Source organism: Peromyscus leucopus, chromosome 6, assembly GCF_004664715.2.
Source record: "Peromyscus leucopus breed LL Stock chromosome 6, UCI_PerLeu_2.1, whole genome shotgun sequence".
NCBI lineage: Eukaryota > Metazoa > Chordata > Mammalia > Rodentia > Cricetidae > Peromyscus > Peromyscus leucopus.
In genome coordinates, this window is record NC_051068.1 from 47,435,628 (window position 1) to 47,456,943 (window position 21,316).

Genomic DNA, 21,316 nt, shown 5'->3' on the forward strand with positions numbered 1-21,316 from the left:
TCTCCTGGGAAGTGTTTTTCCTGGAGTTTCTTGGCAACAGAGTAGTTTGTCCTGTTGAGTAATATTCTGTTATAAATGGTTTTGTAACTCTGGGTGAAGACTGCAAAGGCCAAACAATACGTTTGTGCTGCAGCGACCTGGCTTCTTCCTGATCATTCTGCATTGGTTTACACAGATCTTTTCTCCAGATCCACATGGGCCCTGTGTAGGATGTGGGCAGGTTTGTGGTGGTGTTGTTTTTCTGTAGAGAGGACACTGAACACATTCTGGTTATCCAGAATTCCACCTATAACCCTGTTTCTGCCACCTGCACACAACCATCTGTGGCCAAGCCTAAGATTCTCTTGCTGATGCAGGCAGTACAATACTGAAACCTGCATCCTCAGGTCATCTTGAACCTGAGTCGAATGACGATAACGGAAAAGACCTGTATTATCTCACAGAACAAACACATGCCGGAACAGACTGGTGCTGTCTGGGATGGGGCCAGATGGTGCAGATCCGCCACGGTTGAGGCTCACACTGGCTGAAATGACCGCTGCTCCCCTTCCATGCTGAGATTGTCCCCTCAGTTGCAAGATAGCTGTCTCTGTTCAGTAACACTCACATGACAACACTAAGCCAAAGAAATGGTCCTTCTCTGCTCTCTATGCGCCAGTGAACAAAAAGCCTTTCCCAGAAGCTCACAGTAAACATCCCTGAGTGCCAGGGAGCACGCAGTTTCCTGCCTGGAGATAGAGACATTATTAAACCATGCCCCATTCTTCCTCCCTCCCTCCCTGATGAACCTACACTATCTGGTTTAAAATCCGTGTGCCATCTCCATCCCATTGGTTACCATATTAATTCTGATCCTCATTAACTCAGCCTGTCCTCACTGCTTCTGGTTATTTTTCTGTGGTCACCAGAGTGACCTTAAAACACAAGCCTCATTGTAACACTGTAGCAAGCTTTCTCTTTTGGCCACCAACCAGCTCCCAATCATGATAGGGAGACTTACTGTTAGTTATGAATGCGTGACCTTGCCTTAGCTCCTGTTTTAATCTGTTTCTCTTCATCTATGTCTTGCTTCTGGACTTTTTAACCTTCTTTCTTTATGCCCTGCTTTCCTGCTTCTCATGTCTGGCTGGCTGGCAGCTGCCAGACTTCCGGCCCTAGGTGTGTCTCTCTCCTTCTAAACCATTCTCTTCTCTCTTTCTTCTCCTCTCATCCTCTGCCCACCTATCTCTTTTCTGCCTAGCTAGTGGCCGTTCAGCTTTTTGTTAGACCAGTCAGTTGCCTTAGGCAGGCAAGGTGAAACAGCAACAAGTCTTTACATAGTTAAACAAATGCAACACATCTTTACATAGTTAAACAATTGTAGCACAAACAAATGTAACACATCATTAACAAAGACAGCAGAAACAAATGCAACACATCTTCACATAAAGTAATACTCCTCAACATAAACAAATATAACACATCTTTGCCTAGTTAAACAAATACTCCACAACATGATACTCTACTACTGAAAACCCGGTAATCACTCTTCATCATTGACAGGCTATAATCTCAGGTTGTTTCATAGCTGCAGTGCTGACTCTTCTCTCTTTACCCGACGGCTCAATAATCTGATAGACAGATGTAGAGCTGTACTGGCTGGAGTGGGGTTGGGAAAGGGCCCAGACCCCAGCCAGGTAGACCCCCTTCCCTGGAGCCTGTAAAACAGACAGAAGGAAATGCTGACTAAGAAGCTGGGATGAACCTGAATGTCAACTAGGCTAATGGCATGTGTTTAAATGGTGTAGACTCCATTAGTGGGGACATCCTTGCCCTGAGCATGGAGAAGGGCAGAGAGATAGGTCCCTAAGTTCTATTACACATGTCCACATGCCATGTGGCACCCGGGGAAAGAAGCGCTTCTGTTTTACCTCTCAGACTCTAATGTGCCACATAGAAGAGTTTCTGCTCTGATTGTATTGGACAAGTTTAGTCAAACAGACACTTAGAACAAAGTAAAAGTAGTCACAGATAAAATTCAACCAATATAAAAACTCAAGGGCAATGATTTCTGAGAGTTGTATTTATGGGATGTTAAAAATTGTTTCAGTGATTTTATTTAGCACATCTTCATATATGTATATATTTTAGGAAGCTTCTGTTGTATTAAGTTTCCATACTACCCCTAAAATGGCCCTTAATTTTATCTGTCTCTCCCCATATTCCTCCCCTCACACCCCTCTCCTCTCCCCTCCACACTTGATCTTTCCATTCCAGTCCCCTGCGTCTATCCATAAATATTCTATTTCCTTAGAGAGATCTGTCTGTCTCCCTAGTTCCTTACTCTGTGCCTACCTTCTGTGGTTCCACTGATTGTAGCTTGGTCATCATAGATTTATCATCTAACATCCACGTATAAGTGGATCCATACCATATTTATGTTTCTGGGCTTGGATTACATCACCCAGGATTTTTTCTAGTCCTATCCGTTTACCTTTGAATTTCATTATTTTATTCTTTAATGGCTGAGTAATATTCTATTGTATAAATATACATTTCCTTTATCCATTCATCTGTTGATGGACACCTAGATTGTTTCCAGTTATGAATAGAGCAGCAATGAACATGGCTGAGCAAGTGTCCCTGAGGTAGGATGAAGCATCCTTTGGGTATAGGCCCAAGAGCGGTATAGCTGGATCTTGAAGCAGATCGATTCTCATCATCCCAAGGAACTCCCACTCTGTTTTCCACAGTGGCTGTACAAGTTTGCACTCCCACCAGCAGTGAATGAGTGTTCCCTTTACTCAACATCCTCGCCAGCATGAACTGTCATTTCTTTTATTGATCTTGGCCATTCTGACAAGTGTAAAATGAAATCTCAAAATAGTTTTGATTTGCATTTTCCTGATGGCTAAGGATGTTATGCTGGGTAGTTTTATTTTATATCAACTTGACACGAGGAGAGGAGGGAGCTGCAGTTGAGAACATGCCTCCATACAGGTTGATGGAGACAACCCAGTAGGGTATTTTTGTAATGAGTGATTGATGGGGGAGTGTCAGTGTGGTGGCCATCCCTGGACTCATGGTCCTGGGTTCTATGAGAAAGCGGGCTGAGCAAGCCATAAGGAGCAAACCAGTAAGCATACTCCTCCATGGCTTCTGCATCAGCTCCTGCATCCAGATTCCTGTGCTATTTGAGTTCCTGTCCTGGTTTCCTTCTATGATGAACAATGATGTGGAAACAGAAGCCAATAACCCTTTCCTCCTGCTTGCTTTAGGTCATGATGTTTCATCACAGACACAGTATCCCCATCCCTAACGAAGAGATGTTGAACATTGCTTTAAGTGTTCCACAATCATTGGGTTTCCTCTTTTGAGGAATCTCCATTTCAGTCTACGCCCCGTTTTTAAATTGGGTTATTTGTTTTCTTGATATCTAGTTTTTTTTAGTTCTTTATATATTTTTATATTAGCATCTGTCAGATGTGTAGTTGGTAAAAATCTTTCCCACACTGTAGGCTGCTACCTTGTCTGAATGATTGTGACCTTTGCCATGCAGAAGCTTTTCAGTTTCATGAGGTCTCCTTTATTAATTGTTGATCTTAGTGCCTGTGCTAACAGTATCCTGTTCAGAAAGTCTTTTCCTGTGCCAGTGAGTTCAAGGCTGTTCTCCACTTTCTCTTCTGTCAGGTTCTGTGTATCTGATTTTATGTTGAGGTCTTTGATCCATTTGGAGTTGAGTTTTATGCAGGGTGATAAGTATGGATCTATTCGGATTCTTGAATGTGCAGCCATCCAGTTTGACCAGCACCATATGTTGAAGATATTTTCTTTTTTTAGGGTGTATTTCTGACTTCTTTACACACACACACACACACACACACACACACACACACACACACACACACATGAACATAGGTGTATGGACTTGAGTCTGGGTCTTCAATTCAATCCCATTTATCATGTCTGTTTTTGTGCCAATACCATGCTGTTTTGTTACTATAGCTCTGTAGTACAATTTAAGATCAGAGGTGGTGATACCTCCAGCAGTTCTTTTATTATTCAGAATTGTTTTAGCTATTTTGGTTGTGTGTGTGTGTGTGTGTGTGTGTGTGTGTGTGTGTGTGTGTGTGTGTTTCCATATGAAACTGAAAATTTTCCTTTCAGGATCTATGAAGAATGGTGTTGAAATTTTGATGGGGATTCCATTGAATCTGTAGATTGCTTTTGGTAGGATGGCCATTTTTATTACATTAATCCTACCAATCAATGAGCATGGGCATGCTTTCTATTTTCTGATATCTTCTTTAAGTTCTTTCTTCAATGTTTGAAAGTTTTTATCATGTAAGTTCTTTCACTTGCTTGGTTAGAGTTACCCCAAGATATTTTATATTATTTGAGGCTATTGGGAAAGGTGTCACTTTCCTGATTTCTTTCTCAGTCCATTTGTCATTTGTATATAGGAAGGCTACTGATTTTTGTGAGTTAATTTTGTATCCAGCTACTTTGTGGAATGTATTTATCAGCTGTAGGAGTTCTCCAGTGAAACTTTTGGATCACTTATATATACTATCATATAATCTACAAATAAAGATATTTGATTTCTTCCTTTCTAATTTGTATCTTTTTGGTCTTCTTCAGTTATCTTATTGCTCTAGCTAAGACTTCAAGTACTATATGAATAGGTATGGAAAGAGTGGACAACCTTGTCTTGTTCTTGATTTTAGTGGAATTTGCTTTGAATTTCTCTCCATTTAATTTGATGTTGGTTATGGGCTTGCTGTAAACTGCTTTTATTATGTTGAGGTATGTCACTAAATGAAATCATCAAAATGTAGGGGAGCCAGATCACCAACTGGACATCTCTTGTCACCAAATAAAGTTTCTAATATGGGGAATAGGTTACATCTTGCTGTGGGATGTTCTGTATGTAAAATGTGTTGCTCTGACCGGTTAATAAATAAAACACTGACTGGCCAGTAGCCAGGCAGGAAGTATAGGCGGGGCAAGGAGAGAGGAGAATTCTGGGAAGTGGAAGGCTGAGGCAGAGAGACACTGCTAGCCGCCGCCATGAAAAGCAAGATGTAAGATACCGGTAAGCCACAAGCAACGTGGCAACTTATAGATTAATAGAAATGGGTTAATTTAAAATAGAAGAACTAGATAGCAAGAAGCCTGCCATGGCCATACAGTTTGTAAGCAATATAAGTCTCTGAGTCTTTACTTGGTTGGGTCTGAGTGGCTGCAGGACTGGTGGGTGAGAGAGCTTTGTCCTGACCGTGGGACTGGAGAAAACTTCAGCTACAACATCTAATTGAGTTGTTGGCCAAAAGGGTCTCATGGGAACCCCCCAAACAACCCAGTCTCTTGCCAAGGCTATAGATTATTCTCTACAAACTAATGGCAAGACATCTATAGTTGAAGGCAACAGGTACACAATTTATTGAACTTGAAGAAGTCCAGCTGATGCCTATCTAGAACCTTTACCTCTAGGGACTACTGTTCTTGGTACTGGAAGGTACTCTGCATACTACCAAAGGAAAAAGGTAAACACCAACCTAGCTAGAGACCCTTTGATCTACAAGGGTTTTCCATCTTCAAGATATGCTAATGTAATGGTGAGACAAAGCTTATCATGGTAACCAATCAAATGTGACCTCAAGCCCACTACATGAGATGGAACCCAAACCCAACACTGCTTGGGGGACCAAGAACCTGAGACTAGACAGGCCAGAGGCCTGGGAAAAAACAAATACTTCTGTTCTACTAAAAGATTGTAGCAGTAAAATGACTCCTAATGACATTCTGCCTTTTCCAGCCATTATCATAGAAGCTTCCTCCACAGTAGATGCAAACAAATACAGAAATCCACCGCCAGACAATATGTAGAGTGAGAGACCTTGAGACACTCAGCCCTAAACAGAACGTCTCCATTAAATCTCTTCCCTCAAGGCTCAAGGAACCCTGGGGAAGAGGAGGAGAAAAGAGTGTAAGAGCCAGAGGGGATGGAGGACACCAAGAAAACAAGGCCCTCGAAATCAACAAGATCTATGCACACATGAACTAACAAAGACTGAGGTGGTGGCATGCACAGGGCCTGCAGAGGTCTGCACCTGCTGGGGTCCTGGAGCTGAAAGGAGAAGGGGACGCATGCCCTCATCCCTAACCAAAAGTTAGCTCCAGTTGATAACCACTGGCAGATGAAAACTGAGTTTGCCCCCAGGGAGTCTCACTGGGGAAACAAACTGCTCCTAAGGGTAGGCTGCTTGCCCAGCAGTAGATGGCAGAAAATGATCTTAACCGAATCTTTGGAGGTCTCTTGTCTCGTGATATCGTGTCAGGGCTTTTTAGTTTTGTTTTGTTGTTATCTTATTGTATAATTTTATATATGATAGATATGTGTATATATTTATGAGTGGCTCTCTGTGTCTGTATCTGTTTCTTGTCCTTGTCTTGGGCTCTTTTCCCTCCACTTGTTCTGTCCTTCTCTGATGTGTTTGTTTTTGTTTTATTATATTTTATTTTGTTATTATCCCATAGAAACCTGTTTGTTTTCTTATGAGAGACAGAGAGGGAATGGATCTCTATGGGATGGGAGGCAGGGAGGAGCTGGGATGAGCAGAGGGAGAGACCATAAATGGATATATCATATGAGAAAAAAATCTGTTTCCAGTAAAAGGGAAAACTTTTTTGATGGGCTGGAGAGATAACTTAGCTGTCAGAACACTGGCTGCTCTTTCAGAGGACTGGGGTTCGATTCCCAGCACCCACATGGTGGCTCACAACTGTCTGTAACTCCAGTTCCAGGGCATCTGATGCCCTCTTCTGGCCTCCACAGACACCAGCCACAAACCTGGCACATCATCAGCATATAGGCAGGCAGAACACCCGTGCACATAAAACAATCATTTTTTTTTTAATTTTGCTTTGATAACATCTGAGATTAGGATTAGTTATATTTAGTCATAATTGTTATGCCCAGATTGTGACCCCCCCCAAAGAGACAACCGAAGACATTGGATGTCCAGAATGCAACAGCAAGGTTTATTCTGCAGATACAAGTCTAGCTAGACAGGGAACTCATTCCTACACCCAACACAGTGAGGCAGGGAGGAGTTCCTCTTTCTTGGGGAAGTTATTTTTTATAGGCAAAACCCATAAAATTTCTTAGAGGGAGGGGTTAGTACAGGTCCATCCTTGATTGTCAGTTTTTCCGGCCTGGACTTTATCTTATTCTAGCTTGTCTGTTTGCCTTGTCAGGAGTTTTACAACTTCTCTCCGGGGTCAGGTCATGTTATCTCTGGAGAGGGGCATCTCGTGGTTAATTGGTTACCATCAGACATCCTGACTCTGTTCTTTTGTTCCTGAGGCTGCTGCATCATTTCTGGGGACTTGAAACTGGCCTGGGTCTATCTATATTGAGATATCTTCGTCTAAGGCCCCCTTTTTGAGACAATAGAGTGAGGGTCTTGTTGTGCCTAGATCACGTCCCAAAGCCACCACTGGAGACTTTAGGTACAGAATGCAAGAGTAAGGTGTTGTCTAAGTATACAAGCCTCCAGGGAGGCTCTTCTAAATCTCTCACTCACAGCAGGGAGGTTGGAAGGAGCGCTCCCCTTTCTTTGTGAGGCTAGTTCTTAAAGGCACAGACCATATAATTTATTTTAACCCGCCTCCCTTTTTAGTCTTTTGGTCGAATATCCTGACTGTGTTTTCCAAAGTCCCTGTAGCAGATACAGCCACCTGGGGGAAAGGGGTCTAAGTTCTTATCTACACTTAGGAATCCTGGTTTAAGCTTCTCTTTGTCTGTAGGGGATAGAGTGGGGGGTTTTACTGAGGTATCACAATAATCTCACTCAGTCTCCCCCTCCCTCTCATTTTCATAACATTTTTTGATATCGTAATCCTAAAGTAACCCAGCTTTCATGGGCTGCCATTTTTAATCAAGTCAGTTTTGAGGTAAGTAGTGTTTAGAATCCCAGTGGCCAGGGAGATGGCCTCCCATGCACAACTGGTGAGCGGAGTCCCATCCCATCCCCAGACCCCACGGAAAAGGCAGGGTATAGTGGCACATATCTATAACACTGGCACTCATACGACACAGTGGAAGGCAGAGGCCAGTTGGCCAGAAGTCTAGGGGTCAGTAGTCCAGCAGAAACAAGAGCACTCTTGAATCAGCAAGGTGGAAGGAGAGAACCCACTCTCAAAGTTACCCTCTGACCTGCACACATGAGCTGTGGTGGGCACTGGCACCTGCTCGGTTGGAGTCCAGCTCCGATCTGTCGAAGGCTTCTTGGGGTGAGAAGAGAGGAATGAGGAAGTATTAGATAGAAATATAGATGTGGACGCAGAGAAAGACAAAGACACAGGATAGCTTTGGGAGGGCCCTGAGTCAATACCCAGTCAATACCTCGAGATTTATTTTAATGGATTTTTTATACACTACCAAAGGAAGAGGCAAAAGACCTCCCCCTTTCAAGATCTAAGCACAACATACAGCCAAGTGCAGACCCTTCCAAACACCTGGTAACCACGCCCCAGGCCAAATCATCCCATTATGCAGCCCTGCTGGGTAAAGCAAGCTCAGATTCTCTGACCTTGATTGAGTAAGGCCTTACTAGGGAGCCTCTGTGGCCACCCACACTGCTTGCACTCCGCACCATCTCCAATCACACCCAGTCATTTTCTTTAATTTAAAAAGAATGGGGTGTCAAACAATCATAACTGAATATGCTAATTATCGTAACTAACCTGCTCTCATCAACCTGTATTTGTTCTTTCTGTTGAAGGATGGGGTCCTCTCTTTTGTTGTAGTTCTATTAAAGGTTATTTAGATGCAGTTTACATTTTTATTATGGAGTATGACTTTGCTAATGAGAAAGAACTGTTAAGGGTGACCAGGGAGTGCTTTTCAAAAGTCAAGGAGTGACGATCTGAGGCCCGAGCGGAATGAGTGTGAGCCGTGCATATCAGCAGACACTTGACCATGGACAGTGGCGGGCAGGGCAGAAGACGCAAAGGACTGCTCCGTTCTCTTTGTTCTCTTTGAAATGAAAAAGAATAACAGAGGAAAGCGTGTCTTGGTGTGTCTTGTGTGGGCTTCAGGCAAGCTGGTGGCTCTGACCACCTCTGTCCCACCTGGAGATGTCTGTCTCTGCTTCTGCCTTCATAGCCTGCCCCTTCACACCTGGGGCTGGCTGCCCTTTTCTAAGCCCCAGGCTCTGCTCTCGGACTTTCTGTGTTCGGGCTTGACCTTTCCTGAGACCAATAGTTCTGTCATAGTGTCACAAGATATGGTTGTTGACATCTGCCTCTGTCTCAGGAGCTGTCCCCCATCCCCAATCTCAACATCGTCACACTTGTCAGTGGGACTGATCAGACACTGAGCACCTATGAGAATTGACAACGGGTACCAATTGTGCAGGGCTGCAAACTGATTTTGATTCTCCCCTGATCCTTTTGAATGTGGTGTTTTAAAATGAAGGGTAGCAGAAGCAAAGTGGTTTAGGAAAATGATACTGTTCTTCTAGCCTATTTCAGTGACAGTGTAACACGGTTAGGAAAATGGACTGTCAGATTTGATCAACGTTGTTGAAATGAACCGTGATCATTCCCGGAGCAGCTGAAGTAAAACTCCTTCCTGGCAAGAGAGGCTTTAACGATGGAAGAGTCTGGTGATCAGGAGGAACAGGGGACCATCAGCGCCATGCCCTTGCCCACACCGCCTCTCTCTTCTGTCCTGCAGGCACAACGTGTTTGATTGCTCTCCTGTCAGACAAGGACCTGACTGTGGCCAATGTTGGTGATTCCCGAGGAGTCTTGTGTGACAAAGATGGGAATGCCATCCCCTTGTCTCATGACCACAAGCCTTACCAACTCAAGGAGAGGAAGAGGATAAAGAGAGCTGGTAAGTCGGGGAGCCCCCTTGGAGGAAGTCTACCATCTTGTTTGGTGATCTAGGCGCTTTCTTGGAGAGTTTTTAGGGAGCAAATTCACTTACCCAGCAGCACACGGGGTCGCTGTAACATGACTGTTACCTAGTCTATATTCTTAGACTGTACATTTCTTATTGATGATTACTTAATTTGCCATTCTTAATGGCCAAAGATTCCAGAAGGGCCAAAGACAGCCCTCTTCGGTTTCCAGTCCAATTTGATCACCGGACCTCTGCTCCCTTACAGCCATGCGAGACTCCCAACACTCCAGTGTGAACTCCAGTGATATATTTGTGCCTCTGTAAGTGTCCTTTCCACTGGAGTGGGTGAAAAGAAGTATCCCTTCCCTTCAAATCCAACTGTAGTGTGTCCTGTTGGAAGCCTTCCATGTCCCACTGGGGCAAAGGCACCCTCAGTACATCTCTTCAGGTGCCTTATGAAATGCATGCACACAGCTGACTCTTGCCTGTCTTGCCTTCTTGTCTGTGAGCTGTTCGGAGGCAAGAACTTGGTCTTGGTTATTTCCATACCTCAGCACCCAACTCAGTGACCTCCTAAGTGGAGGTGGAAGGGCCTGCTATTTATTCAACAAACCCTATTCCAACACACACACACACACACACACACACACACACACACACACACACAGCCCTTATGAAATTTACAGTCTGAAATTGGTTGAGGCACCAAAGAGGAATGAGTTCTGTGGTAAATCATAAGGTGGTGACTACTGTGTCGGTACATAAAGCAGATGAAGAAATGGGGGTATTTTTAAGTGGGGTGGTCTTTGTGAAACCACTAAGGTGATAATTCATTCATTTTTGAGATGGAGTTTCAGGTCACCCAGGCTGGCCCAATTCTCCTGCCTCTGCCTCCCAAGTCCTTCATTACAGGCATGGGTTACCATGTGTAGTTCAGTGAAGCGATACTGAGACTGAACTCTGAGGAGGAGGAGGATCAGATCTGAGAGTTTCCTACCTATGGAAGGCAAGAATGCCTTCACTCCCTCACCTCAGAGCCCAGTGATGTGCTGAGCATCCTGGACCCCTGCTGTGTGTTCGAATCTGCAGGGTGACCCTTGCTCACTGCAGCTTAGCTTCTGCCCAATGGGAAAATGAGACAGCCTAATGAACACTGGAGTCACGCAGCAGGAAGCTGTATGGCTGAGACCAAAGGGGCTGGATTCTAGCCCCTCACTTCAGTTCCTGCTGGGATGCAGAACGGTTTCGAATGAGTGTTGCCCAGGTTTTCTGATGATGAAATGGAACAATGTTTTCAGAGCATCCATCAAGCTTTGGAGAGCTCCAGGCAAGATGAGTGAAACACTCTGACAATCATTTATGTAGGCCTCATCTCCTCCTGAGAGCCCACGCTAAGTCCAAACTAAAGATCCGAATAGCTAAATCTGGCAGGACACACATGCACACATGAACCGCCTCCTTAGTATCCAGCGTGTGTTCTTGAAATTTCACTATCACCTTATCCTCTGTGCCCTCCTTCACACCTGACACACACACTCCCACTCTACCACACTTCCTTCTACGAGCAAATGTGCACACCATCTCTAGGATTAATTGACTTATTACCCTGTTCATTTACAAAAATTAGGCAAGGGTGTGATTTTTAAAATATTTTTATTCTTTGAGAATTTCATGCAGTGTATTTTGATCATACTCATCTCCTCCCCCAACCTCTCCCAGATTTCCTGCATTTGTTAGAGTTCTCTAGAGGAACAGAACTGATTGGGAATATGCATACATACACATATACATACATACATGATTTATTTGACTGGCTTCAAAGCTGTGGTCCAGCTAGTCCAACAGTGGCTGTCTCCCAATGAAAAGGCCAAGAATCCATCAGCTGTGCCATCTACAAGGCTAGCTGTCCCAGTTGGTCTTCAGTCTACATTGTCTCCCAAAGAAAGAGATTCTAATACCAGCAAAGATGTGCCTCAGCAGCAGGAGAGATGAGCTTGCCAGCAAGAGTGAAGGCAAGTAGGCAAAAAGCAAAATCTTCCTCCTTCCATGTCCTTTTATGTGTGGAGGCTGCCACCAGAAGGTGTAGCCTAGATTTAGGGTGAGTCTTCCCACCTCAGACAGTCCAATCAAGAAAATCCCTCATAAGCATGCCCAGCTGTTTTGGGCATATATCTCAGATATAGTCAAGTTGACAGCCAAGATTAATCATCACCTTACCTACCTAACCTTGTGCTCCTCACCCCCATGCCCATCAAGTCCAATCTGTGCTGCTCACATTCCCTTAGATGTGAGGTCATCCACTGGGACCACAGTCTAACTACCAAGGGCCACACCCTTACAGAAATTGACTCGCTTCCTCCCAGCAGCTGTCACTTGCCAATAGCTTCTCAGGTAGGGGGGAGACATCATGGCCACCTCTCACCTCCATACTTGAGCTTCCATAGGCACTGTGCACGTTGTCACAACTGTCGTGAGTTCCTATGTCCTACCTATCCTGCTGTGTGCAAAAGGAAACCAACCAGAAACAAAAACCAGTTCCCATGTAGTCATCCACCACCTCTGGCTCTTAGACTCTTTCTGCCCCCTCTGCCTCAGTGAACTCTGAACCCCGGGCAGAGGGGGCATGATATGGATGTTCCATTTCGGGCGGAACCTCGGCAATCTCTCATTCTGTGTGCCTGGCCCAGCCGTGAATCTCCATTTCAATCACTCTAGGAGGGCTTAAGGGATGGTGATGGGGTTTCTCGTCTGTATTTGTGTTTATTGTGACCCTAGACTTCGGGACATCTCTCTTCCTCCTGCTTAGCATGACAGAAGCCGGACATTATGTATGTTGACCTTTCTGTCTCTGCAGTACACTAACAGTGTGAGTCTCGGCTGCTGCCCATTGTGTTCCCTGTGCTAAGAGCCGCGCCTGGAACACTACATGCATTTTTATACATTCTGTGAAGATGATAATGTTATAATCACTCCATAGCCAGTAAACTGGAACCACAGAGGCTTGTGTCCACAGACATACAGCTAGTGAGTGACGAGGCCAGAGTTAACACCATGACTGACTCCAGAGCATCACCAGAGTGTCCTTGCCCACTACACCACACTTGCTGGAACTGTCCAGTGTTCTGCCGACCATCCCCTTACAGCTCACTCCTCTGTGGTGGTCACCCCCACAGTCGTTCCCCCGACCTCCCTTACTTCAGCAGTTAACAGACACCAACCTCTCCCGGAAGAGTACTACTTGGTCCTGGTGACTTTTAACAAACATGGCTTCTGTCTCTTCCAGGGTGTCAGGGAAAAAAAGGGTCCAGTTCTTATATAATTTTCATATACTGAAAAAAAAATCCCCTTCTACAGCATAGATATGTAATAACTATCTGACAGATACGTGAATGAACACGGTTCTAGCTCCTTTAAAGAAAGCATCAGAGAAGCCAGGGATGGTGGTGAACATCTTTAATCCTGGTGCTTAGGCGGTAGAGACAGAGGAATCAGACATTCAGGCCAGCCTCAGCCATATAGTGAGTTCAAGGCTGCTGTGGACTCTCAGAGACTTTAGTCCCCTCTCAAAGATAAAAGAAAGGGTGCAGAAGACTGGGAAACACTGAGTGAGTACCGTCGGGCAGCTTCCAGATGTGTGTGGAATAACCTCTCACTAGACAATGAGATGGACATTATACTCATTTAGCAGCTGGGAAGATAAAGCAGCAAGGAGGGAGGATCTCTCATTCCGGGTCACTAAATATGCCTCAAATGTGTTTTTCTTTAATCCCTGTTCTGATGCGACCCACATCAGTACACCTGAGTGACCTCACTAAGTGGCTGTTTCAGGGATGTCTCCCTGCCTGTCCGCTTGCTTCTTCGCCACCCTCAAGTCCCCATGCTGCAGCTCCCTGGTGTCAGTCACTGAGCTGCCACACTGTGGTGTTAAAACTGATGCTCTGTCTTCACCCACACTCCACCCTTAACGTTCCTGCCAGCATTAGCAGTGCCCAGGATGAGAGCATGAAGGTCCATCCCAGGCCCTGCAGCAAGATGCTGCTGGCCTTGGCAGTGAAAAGGTGTGTGTGTGTGGGGGGGGCGGGTACCACCTGCGGCCTGCCCACATGTCGCGGACCAGCCTATGGTGCACACACCTGGACGGTACCAGGTGTGAGAGGTATCAGCTGCACAAGCTAACAGGCTCCCTCACTGTCTTTCCAGGTGGATTCATCAGTTTCAATGGCTCCTGGAGGGTCCAGGGCATCCTAGCCATGTCTCGATCCCTGGGAGATTACCCACTGAAGAATCTCAATGTGGTCATCCCAGACCCAGATATCCTGACGTTTGACCTGGACAAGCTTCAGCCGGAGTTCATGATCTTGGCATCAGACGGTCTGTGGGATGCTTTTAGCAACGAAGAAGCAGTGCGGTTCATCAAGGAGCGCTTGGATGAGCCTCACTTCGGGGCCAAGAGCATCGTCCTGCAGTCCTTCTACAGAGGCTGCCCTGACAATATCACGGTCATGGTGGTGAAGTTCAGGAATAGCAGCAAAACGGAAGAGCAGTGAGTCCTGCAGGGTCTCAGCTGCCCCAGACTAGAGGACTCCAACACACTGCTCTCTTCGTGTAATAAAAGGTGTGGGGATTATAATTAGGATCATGTGTCCCAACACAGAACCCCTTCCCTGGTGACCTCGAATCCCTATCAAGCGATGAGCAGAGGGTTCCCTGGCTGACACTGTTGGGGGCTGGAAGGAGTTTGTGTTCCCCCAGCCCTTGATCAGTGTTTGAAATGCATCCGTAGGTAGCTATCGATCCCACATATGAGGCAAAGGGAAGACAGGCCATGTATTCTCCTTCGTGTTCTTTTCATGATCCCTTTCGTGGTCCTTCAGACAGCCTCCGTGGTGTCCTCTCGAGAACCCGGGGGCAGGGCAGGCCTGTAACTGCAGGCAACATGCCAGCGTCATCTGATGGTGTGCTGGCGGTGCCCTCGGCCTAGCAGCTTCTGAGCGTGCGCCTTCGGTACCCCAGCAGCCTGCACAGGAGACTTGCAACACTTTATCTGTTGCCTGCTCTTGGAGACTGAGGGATGAGAGAAGACGGAGAGTTGGTGGCAGCTTCCTGCACACCAGACGGCACCCCTTCCCCTTCCCTCCTTAGGGTAGCGGATTCAGGATGCAGTTATCCATCCCTATGCCTCTCCTCATGGGGCACAGCTTTACCGTTTGCTCACACCTTACGATGAAATGCATCAAGGGTAGCCGCTGACTTCATGAGTTTTTGCCTCACCAACAACCCACAGAAAGGGGATGAAGCGGGTGGGAAGCACAGCACAGTGCAGGATGACTTTCTGTCTCCAAGGAGGACTGAGGCTGGGATGAAACTCGCTGTCTGTCTCAGCGAGGGAGGTCACCACCACCTCACACCCACCAGCTACTGCCTTCCCCAGCCCATCTTAGTAGCTTTCACATCTTTCGAACAGTGTTGGGAGAAACAGCAGCCTAGGATCACCCAAGAGTGCTGTTCCCAGCCACCACAAATTGGTATTTGGTGGCAAACCACTGAGACATGCTTCCTGGCCAAGAGAAAGGTCTTTCATCTTTGGTTGCAAATCTCTGCCCCTACCCAGTAGCGTTGCCCAGGCAAACGCAAACTGCCTGCTGTAACCTGGAGGGAAATAGTAGACGGACTCCTGGGGGACCAGTGTGCACTGGCCGCAGAGCTGCCTGGGAATTCAAGCAAGAACCCTGAGAGATAAGCAGCACAGTTACTCGGGGGCCTGGATTGCTACTCTCCCCTCCTAACACCAAAGCTGTGGGGTTTTCCCAGTCTCTGTACTTTATAAGTTAATTTACAGAACATATTAGGTTGTCCTTTTTGACGAGCCCCAAACAACCAAGATTTTCATTGCAGACCCCCACCCAGAGCCTGCCTTATTTCGTTCTTTCTCAGAGTGGGTGTTTGTCAGCCTGGCCTCTCAAGGCCCGCTTCTTAGCCCTCCCTACCCCCAGCCCAGCCCTCTGTCCTTCAGCTGCAGCGCTTGCCCAAAGCCCAGTGTGGAGAACAAAAGATTATCTTGGACTCGGAAGACTGCAAACTGTCTTCACTCCTCCGGGAACTTGCTTTTCTTTGCATCGAGAATAATGGTTTCCCAGGAAATTTGCTTATTTCGTCTTAGTTACTACTTCTCAGAATGGTTTAGTACAAACCACATTCTGTCGCGTTAGACAGAAGCACAGGCCTGTGGAGAGACGTGGACACGTGGATCTGTATTATGGGTCAAGTGGGAGGGGAACAGAGGAGACAGATGTGGGTTCCATCAGTGACGGAGATGCACTTGTGGATTCAGGATGCTCTTAGAGTTCCCACAACCCTTCTTCTAAGGGTCCAGATTTGACAGTCCATATAGTCAACTTCTCTTTTTTGTATTTGCTTCATGCAAAGGTGTATAAACAAGAAGAAAAAAACAATAATTTGAGAAACATTTTTATTGTAAAGAACAAATAATGACATGATGTTTTGGTGAAGAAAAAAAGGAAAGACACCAAATTAGCCCATTGGTTATTGCTGGAGCAAGTGGGGTTTCTTAACTGCCTGCACTATTTACAAAAATCTTCTAATTGAGTTTATGGACACCTTGTAAATTTTGCTTTGGTGAAGTAACTTATTTCTAACTGCAACCAAATAGAATATACATATATGTATATGTGTATGTGTATATACATATACATATATATCATACTCCTTTCTTGCCTCTTCCCCTCCCCCATGGCTTGTAGACTTTCTTTAAAGATAGAAATTCTAGGCAAAATAGTAGCAGTTTGATGAGTAGTTACATATTAAACCAGAGTACCCTTCCCCTTCCCCGTGTCCTGGAATGCTCCTTTCCTCACCTGTGTCCGGCTCTAGGGAGTCTGCAGTTGCATGTGGCTGGGCACACCGGCCACCCGCCTCCTCTGGCGGCTCTGGAAGGGCGAGTCCAGCTTCCAGAGAACTGGACTGGAGGGAGTCCACGGGAAGCTTCCGTAAACTGCACTGCCAAGGCTTTGGGACCGGCCCCCAGGCTGTCCAGACTCCCTACCTAGCCTGAGTTCCCGTTGCCAATAGTCCCCACAGTGCCAAATCTGGGGAGGGTTTTACAGTGTTTTAGAAGTACAGCTGATGCCAATCCAGGCCCCCATCAGCCCCTGCTCGGCTCCTCCCCTGCTCGGCTCCTCCCCCAGCACTTTGTACTCTTCTGTGGGGTAGGGGTGGGAGGGCAGGGAAGGGTTTTTTAAGAATTCACTGCATTTGCAGTTAATCATAAAAATAAACTATACTAACCTAGAACAATCCAAAGCTTGTTCCCAAGACATGTATTTTTTTTAGTGTGACCAACTTGCCCCAGCCAATCTAGATCACTGCTGTACCACGTGACTGTATGTACTCATTCCCCGTGGCCAGTGTTCCCTGTTCCTTGCTGTGAACCGGAGGGACTGGCCTCTTGAATCTGTATATGTCGAGAACATTACCAAGAGAAGGTTCCAGTATAGAGCTTCCCCAGGCTAGGTAACTCAAGCACGCTTTGTGTCACGCAAGGATAGTGATGCGGACATTTGTGCAAATGCTCACACGAGAGTGCTAGCGTTGCCGGTTTGACCCTCTCTGAAGTGGCTCCCAGGACGGGGACGGGCTCTGCTGTTGACTGGGGCATCTGGAAATGCAGGAGGGTTCACCAAAGGAGTGACCTCTTTTACCAAGTACACTTTGGTTTTCCTGTGTGTCTGTTTTTTCTCCTCGTCCTCGTCCTCCTCCTCCTGATTTCAGAAACTGTTTTCCCTCCATCATTATACAGATCTTCCTAGAGCAGTCTCCCAGAATGCCTTCACCTGTCACAGCAGCACTCCTGATTTAGCTCTGGCAAAGACATCAGTCAGAAGCCCCGTGGTGGGCTGTGAACTGTGAGCTGCCTCTGGCTAAATCATTCTTATGTAGGCCTTTGGGCTAGTTGGATGCACCTTGCAGGAACAGAGGAATCTAATGGCCCTCAACACAAGAGAAAACACATTCTAAAGATGTTTTTCCAAATACCTGGTTTCACTGTCACAGGAGTCAAGAATGGACTCCTAATTCCACTTTGGAATTGGTGACGGTACAGCTTGTAAGTCTGAAGCCTGAGCCTTTCACCTGCAAGGCTGGCTAGAAGCAGGGCTGGAACGCTGTGCTTTAATACGCCCCCCAAGAGTCTCCGTTGACAGCGGAAGCCCTCACACTTCACTATACTTACACCATAGCTACCGTCTCCCGCCTGTGAGTAGGGAGCAAGGGCTTCGCCATGCTGGGTGGGTCTCAGCCACGCTACCACAACCTTCTGTTGCTTCTCTGCAGTTGTCTTTGATTTCCAGATTAAACCCAAATATTTTTGTCTCATCATTGACAGTAAAAAAAGGGGGGGGATATAACAGGAAAAAAATACATACCTGATTTTAATCACTTTTGATATTTTAACTATTTTTAAAAATGTATAATAGAAATGTCAACTGTTAATATTAACACACATTACTATCATTCCTCTGTTCACTCCAGATTCTGTGGAATAATTTACAATGTAGAGCTCATACATCCTGAAAGTCATACCCTATTTTTCACATTACACACACACACACCATTAAGTCTGACAACTTAGAAGGCTTGGTCATATTTCCCTAGCCGTTATCCTCAGTTGGGTCAATTTGCTTGGGAAGCTGTGACAGGTAACCCCCAAACAATGGGTGAAACAGGACACAGTAAATCTGGGGTAAAGTCACCAATTTAAAATTGTATCCAACATTTTTGGGGATATGACACCTACATAATATAAAATAGTAAAAACTAAAACTAAAAACCGCATCCCTTCAGCTAGGGTGCAGATTATAAAGGGCAAGGGTCAGCTGGTAAGGTGGTGCCTCTAGGTACATTTCTAAATGTTCCCTTATATGTAAGCTTTTGCAGATTCTTAGTAATGCTTGTGCTTTGCCCATGATTTGTTTGGTTTGCCACTGCTAAGCTGCATACGGGTAAGCCAGGTGTTATGATTATTTTATACATTTGGTGATAACTACACATCATATGTACCATCTGAGTTATGATCATTGGGAAGAATATGTGCTATTCATTTTGACAAACCATCATAGGCATGTTGCTGTTCAGAATCACACCAAAGGGCTGGAGGGATAGCTCAGCCGTTAAAGGCTAGGCTCACAACTAAAAATATAACAGAATCACACCAAGGAGCAAGCATGAAGCAAAGGAATAGATCCTACTTAGGGGTGTGTTTCCACTTATGTATTGCTTAGCCATAAAATCTTATATGTTTGCCACATGGACATGAAGTTTGAAAACTTCCAAAGAGCAGCGTCCAGCACACGCAGACTATTTAACAGTTCTGGCAGCAGCTGGGGGCTAGTGGGTTTTGAGGAGGAGCCGGCAAACCTACCCGACCCTCTCGGTGTCTCAGCCCGCGAGGAACTATATCAGCCACACATTCTGTCAACACTCTTGACAATCCAGATGTTCAATGGAGAGCAGGCATCCTTAGGGCAATTTAATGAGCTCTTTCATAATTTAAAGTGTGTTCATGGAGAAGCAAAGGGAGAAGCCATGGTCCAGGAGTGGAGCAGTGGGGGGGGGCGGGGAGGGGGCATGTAAGTTCAGAGAAACTGAAAGCGGCTCATCTCAGCTATGGGTTCAAGATGCCTGTGCACCTGCGGTTTGGGGTAGTGACTTGGCTCTTGTACGAAGCATGGCGGAGGCAGGAGGTGCTGTTCTTGAAGACATCAGCTGATACTTTAGAAATGAAGCCTGGTTTTCCAACAGTGAAAGGTGTAAACAGAGTCCCAACTCCCTTTGGTCCCAGTGGAATTTGGTAGATGTGGTCTCACCCAGGGCTACCCTAAGCATGTCACCATCTTATTCTATTCCTGTCCAAACCCTGGGTGTGGTTTTTCTTAGATTTGCATTTTCCAAGTAATGTCCCTTTTTATACTTTTAAAAATCTTAACAGAGAAAATAGTTTGATAATTCTCCAGATGCCAGCTGTCACCAGGGAAAACAGTGACTACCTGGTCCATAACACCTAGTTTCACAGAAATACACGGGGGGGGTGTGTGTGTGTGCAATTTGGCATCCTTCATGTAATACGAAGTTATACTATTCTCATAATTTTTAATTAGCCCAATAGAAACCATGCATTAGACATCTTTAAATTGGGAGGATGCTATCCCATGTAAATTTTAAATGTGCCTCAACCTATGTAAGGACAAATAGGGACTGATTAGAACAATGCAAAGAATTCTATCATGTGGGAGAACCTAAACCCTGGAACATTAAGCAAGAAGATAATACTCGGGCAGTGGTGGCGCACGCCTTTGATACCAGTACTTGGGTAGCAGAGGCAGGCAGATCACCGTAAGTTCGAGGTCAGCCTGGTCTACAGAGTGAGTTCCAGGACAACCAGGTCTACAAAGAGAAACCCTATATATAGAAAAAAGAAAACAAAACAGAAAGAATATAATACTCTTCTACGGGCTCCCAGTCTCTGTGTATTTTTCATCTGGATCCTTTTAAGACACACATTCAGAAAGTTGAAAAAATGCCATAACTGTTTCAGAGCTCCTAGATTCTTAGCTCTTACCACATTATTTTAAAACTGTGGCTTTATGATAGAGATTGGGACTTTCTCCTGCTTATGTCCCCCTCAGGGCAGAGTGGAAAGCTAGGATGTGGAGCATATAGGGACCAGGAGGAGAGGCAAGACCACCCCAAGGGACAACAGAACCTGTGTTTGGTCCAAGGCTGATAACCCACATTTCTGAGAACTGACTTCTGCGTGTTTACTGTCTGGTTGTGTTGAGCACTGTCCCTCCCCAGGTTCCTTGACTAGTGTTTTCCCTCTGTTTCTGTGTGAACACCCTTTAGACTGTGGGTTGTCTAGAATAGAACTACTCTGTGGTAACGCATGACATCACACGTAGCATCTGAACTGCCTTATCACAGAAGGTAAGAGAACGTGGCTGACCAGGCCTCGGACCCGTGAGGGACAGTGGTAGGCAGCCTCAGGAGTGGTCTGGTAGAGGCCAGGCTGCCTGTCCTTCAGAGAGACTGAGAACACTGCCATGTGCTTTTTCTATTTTGGTCCCCAAGAGACTATAAACTGTAATGACCTCATGCCCCAAAAGAGAACTGAGAGTGTTTATCATCAGTCTTCCTGACTACGTAGATTGCGAATTTATGATTTGGAAAGCTAGCATATTTCAGGAGTACAATTCTTAACTTCAAATGTAAACAAACACTAAATGACAGATTTTTAAACAATAACAACATAAATGGTCTCTTAGCATTACACATTCCAAGTTCTAAACATGATTTTAAGTTTAGTACCTTGGACAAGAATAGCAAAATCTGTATGGGGGAGACAAAAAA

At 45.6% G+C, this 21,316-nt stretch overlaps 1 protein-coding gene and 1 long non-coding RNA gene across 3 annotated transcripts in view; one reads left to right on the forward strand and one right to left on the reverse strand.

Annotated features, from left to right (window-relative positions):
- Positions 1-18,727, forward strand: part of Ppm1l (protein phosphatase, Mg2+/Mn2+ dependent 1L) — a 291,724-nt gene extending 272,997 nt beyond the window's left edge. For both annotated transcript variants that reach the window (XM_028867216.2, XM_028867217.2), the window contains exons 3-4: positions 9,725-9,886; positions 14,096-18,727. In XM_028867216.2, coding sequence (XP_028723049.1) covers positions 9,725-9,886; positions 14,096-14,442 — 509 coding nt within the window. In that variant the 3' untranslated portion in view covers positions 14,443-18,727. The remainder of the gene's footprint in view (positions 1-9,724; positions 9,887-14,095) is intronic.
- On the reverse strand, positions 16,059-20,315 carry LOC119088169. The gene is made up of 2 exons (XR_005091767.1): positions 18,144-20,315; positions 16,059-17,893 (listed from the first exon to the last, which is right to left on the reverse strand). It is a non-coding gene; the product is annotated as an uncharacterized LOC119088169 (long non-coding RNA).
- Positions 20,316-21,316: the final 1,001 nt, after the last annotated feature.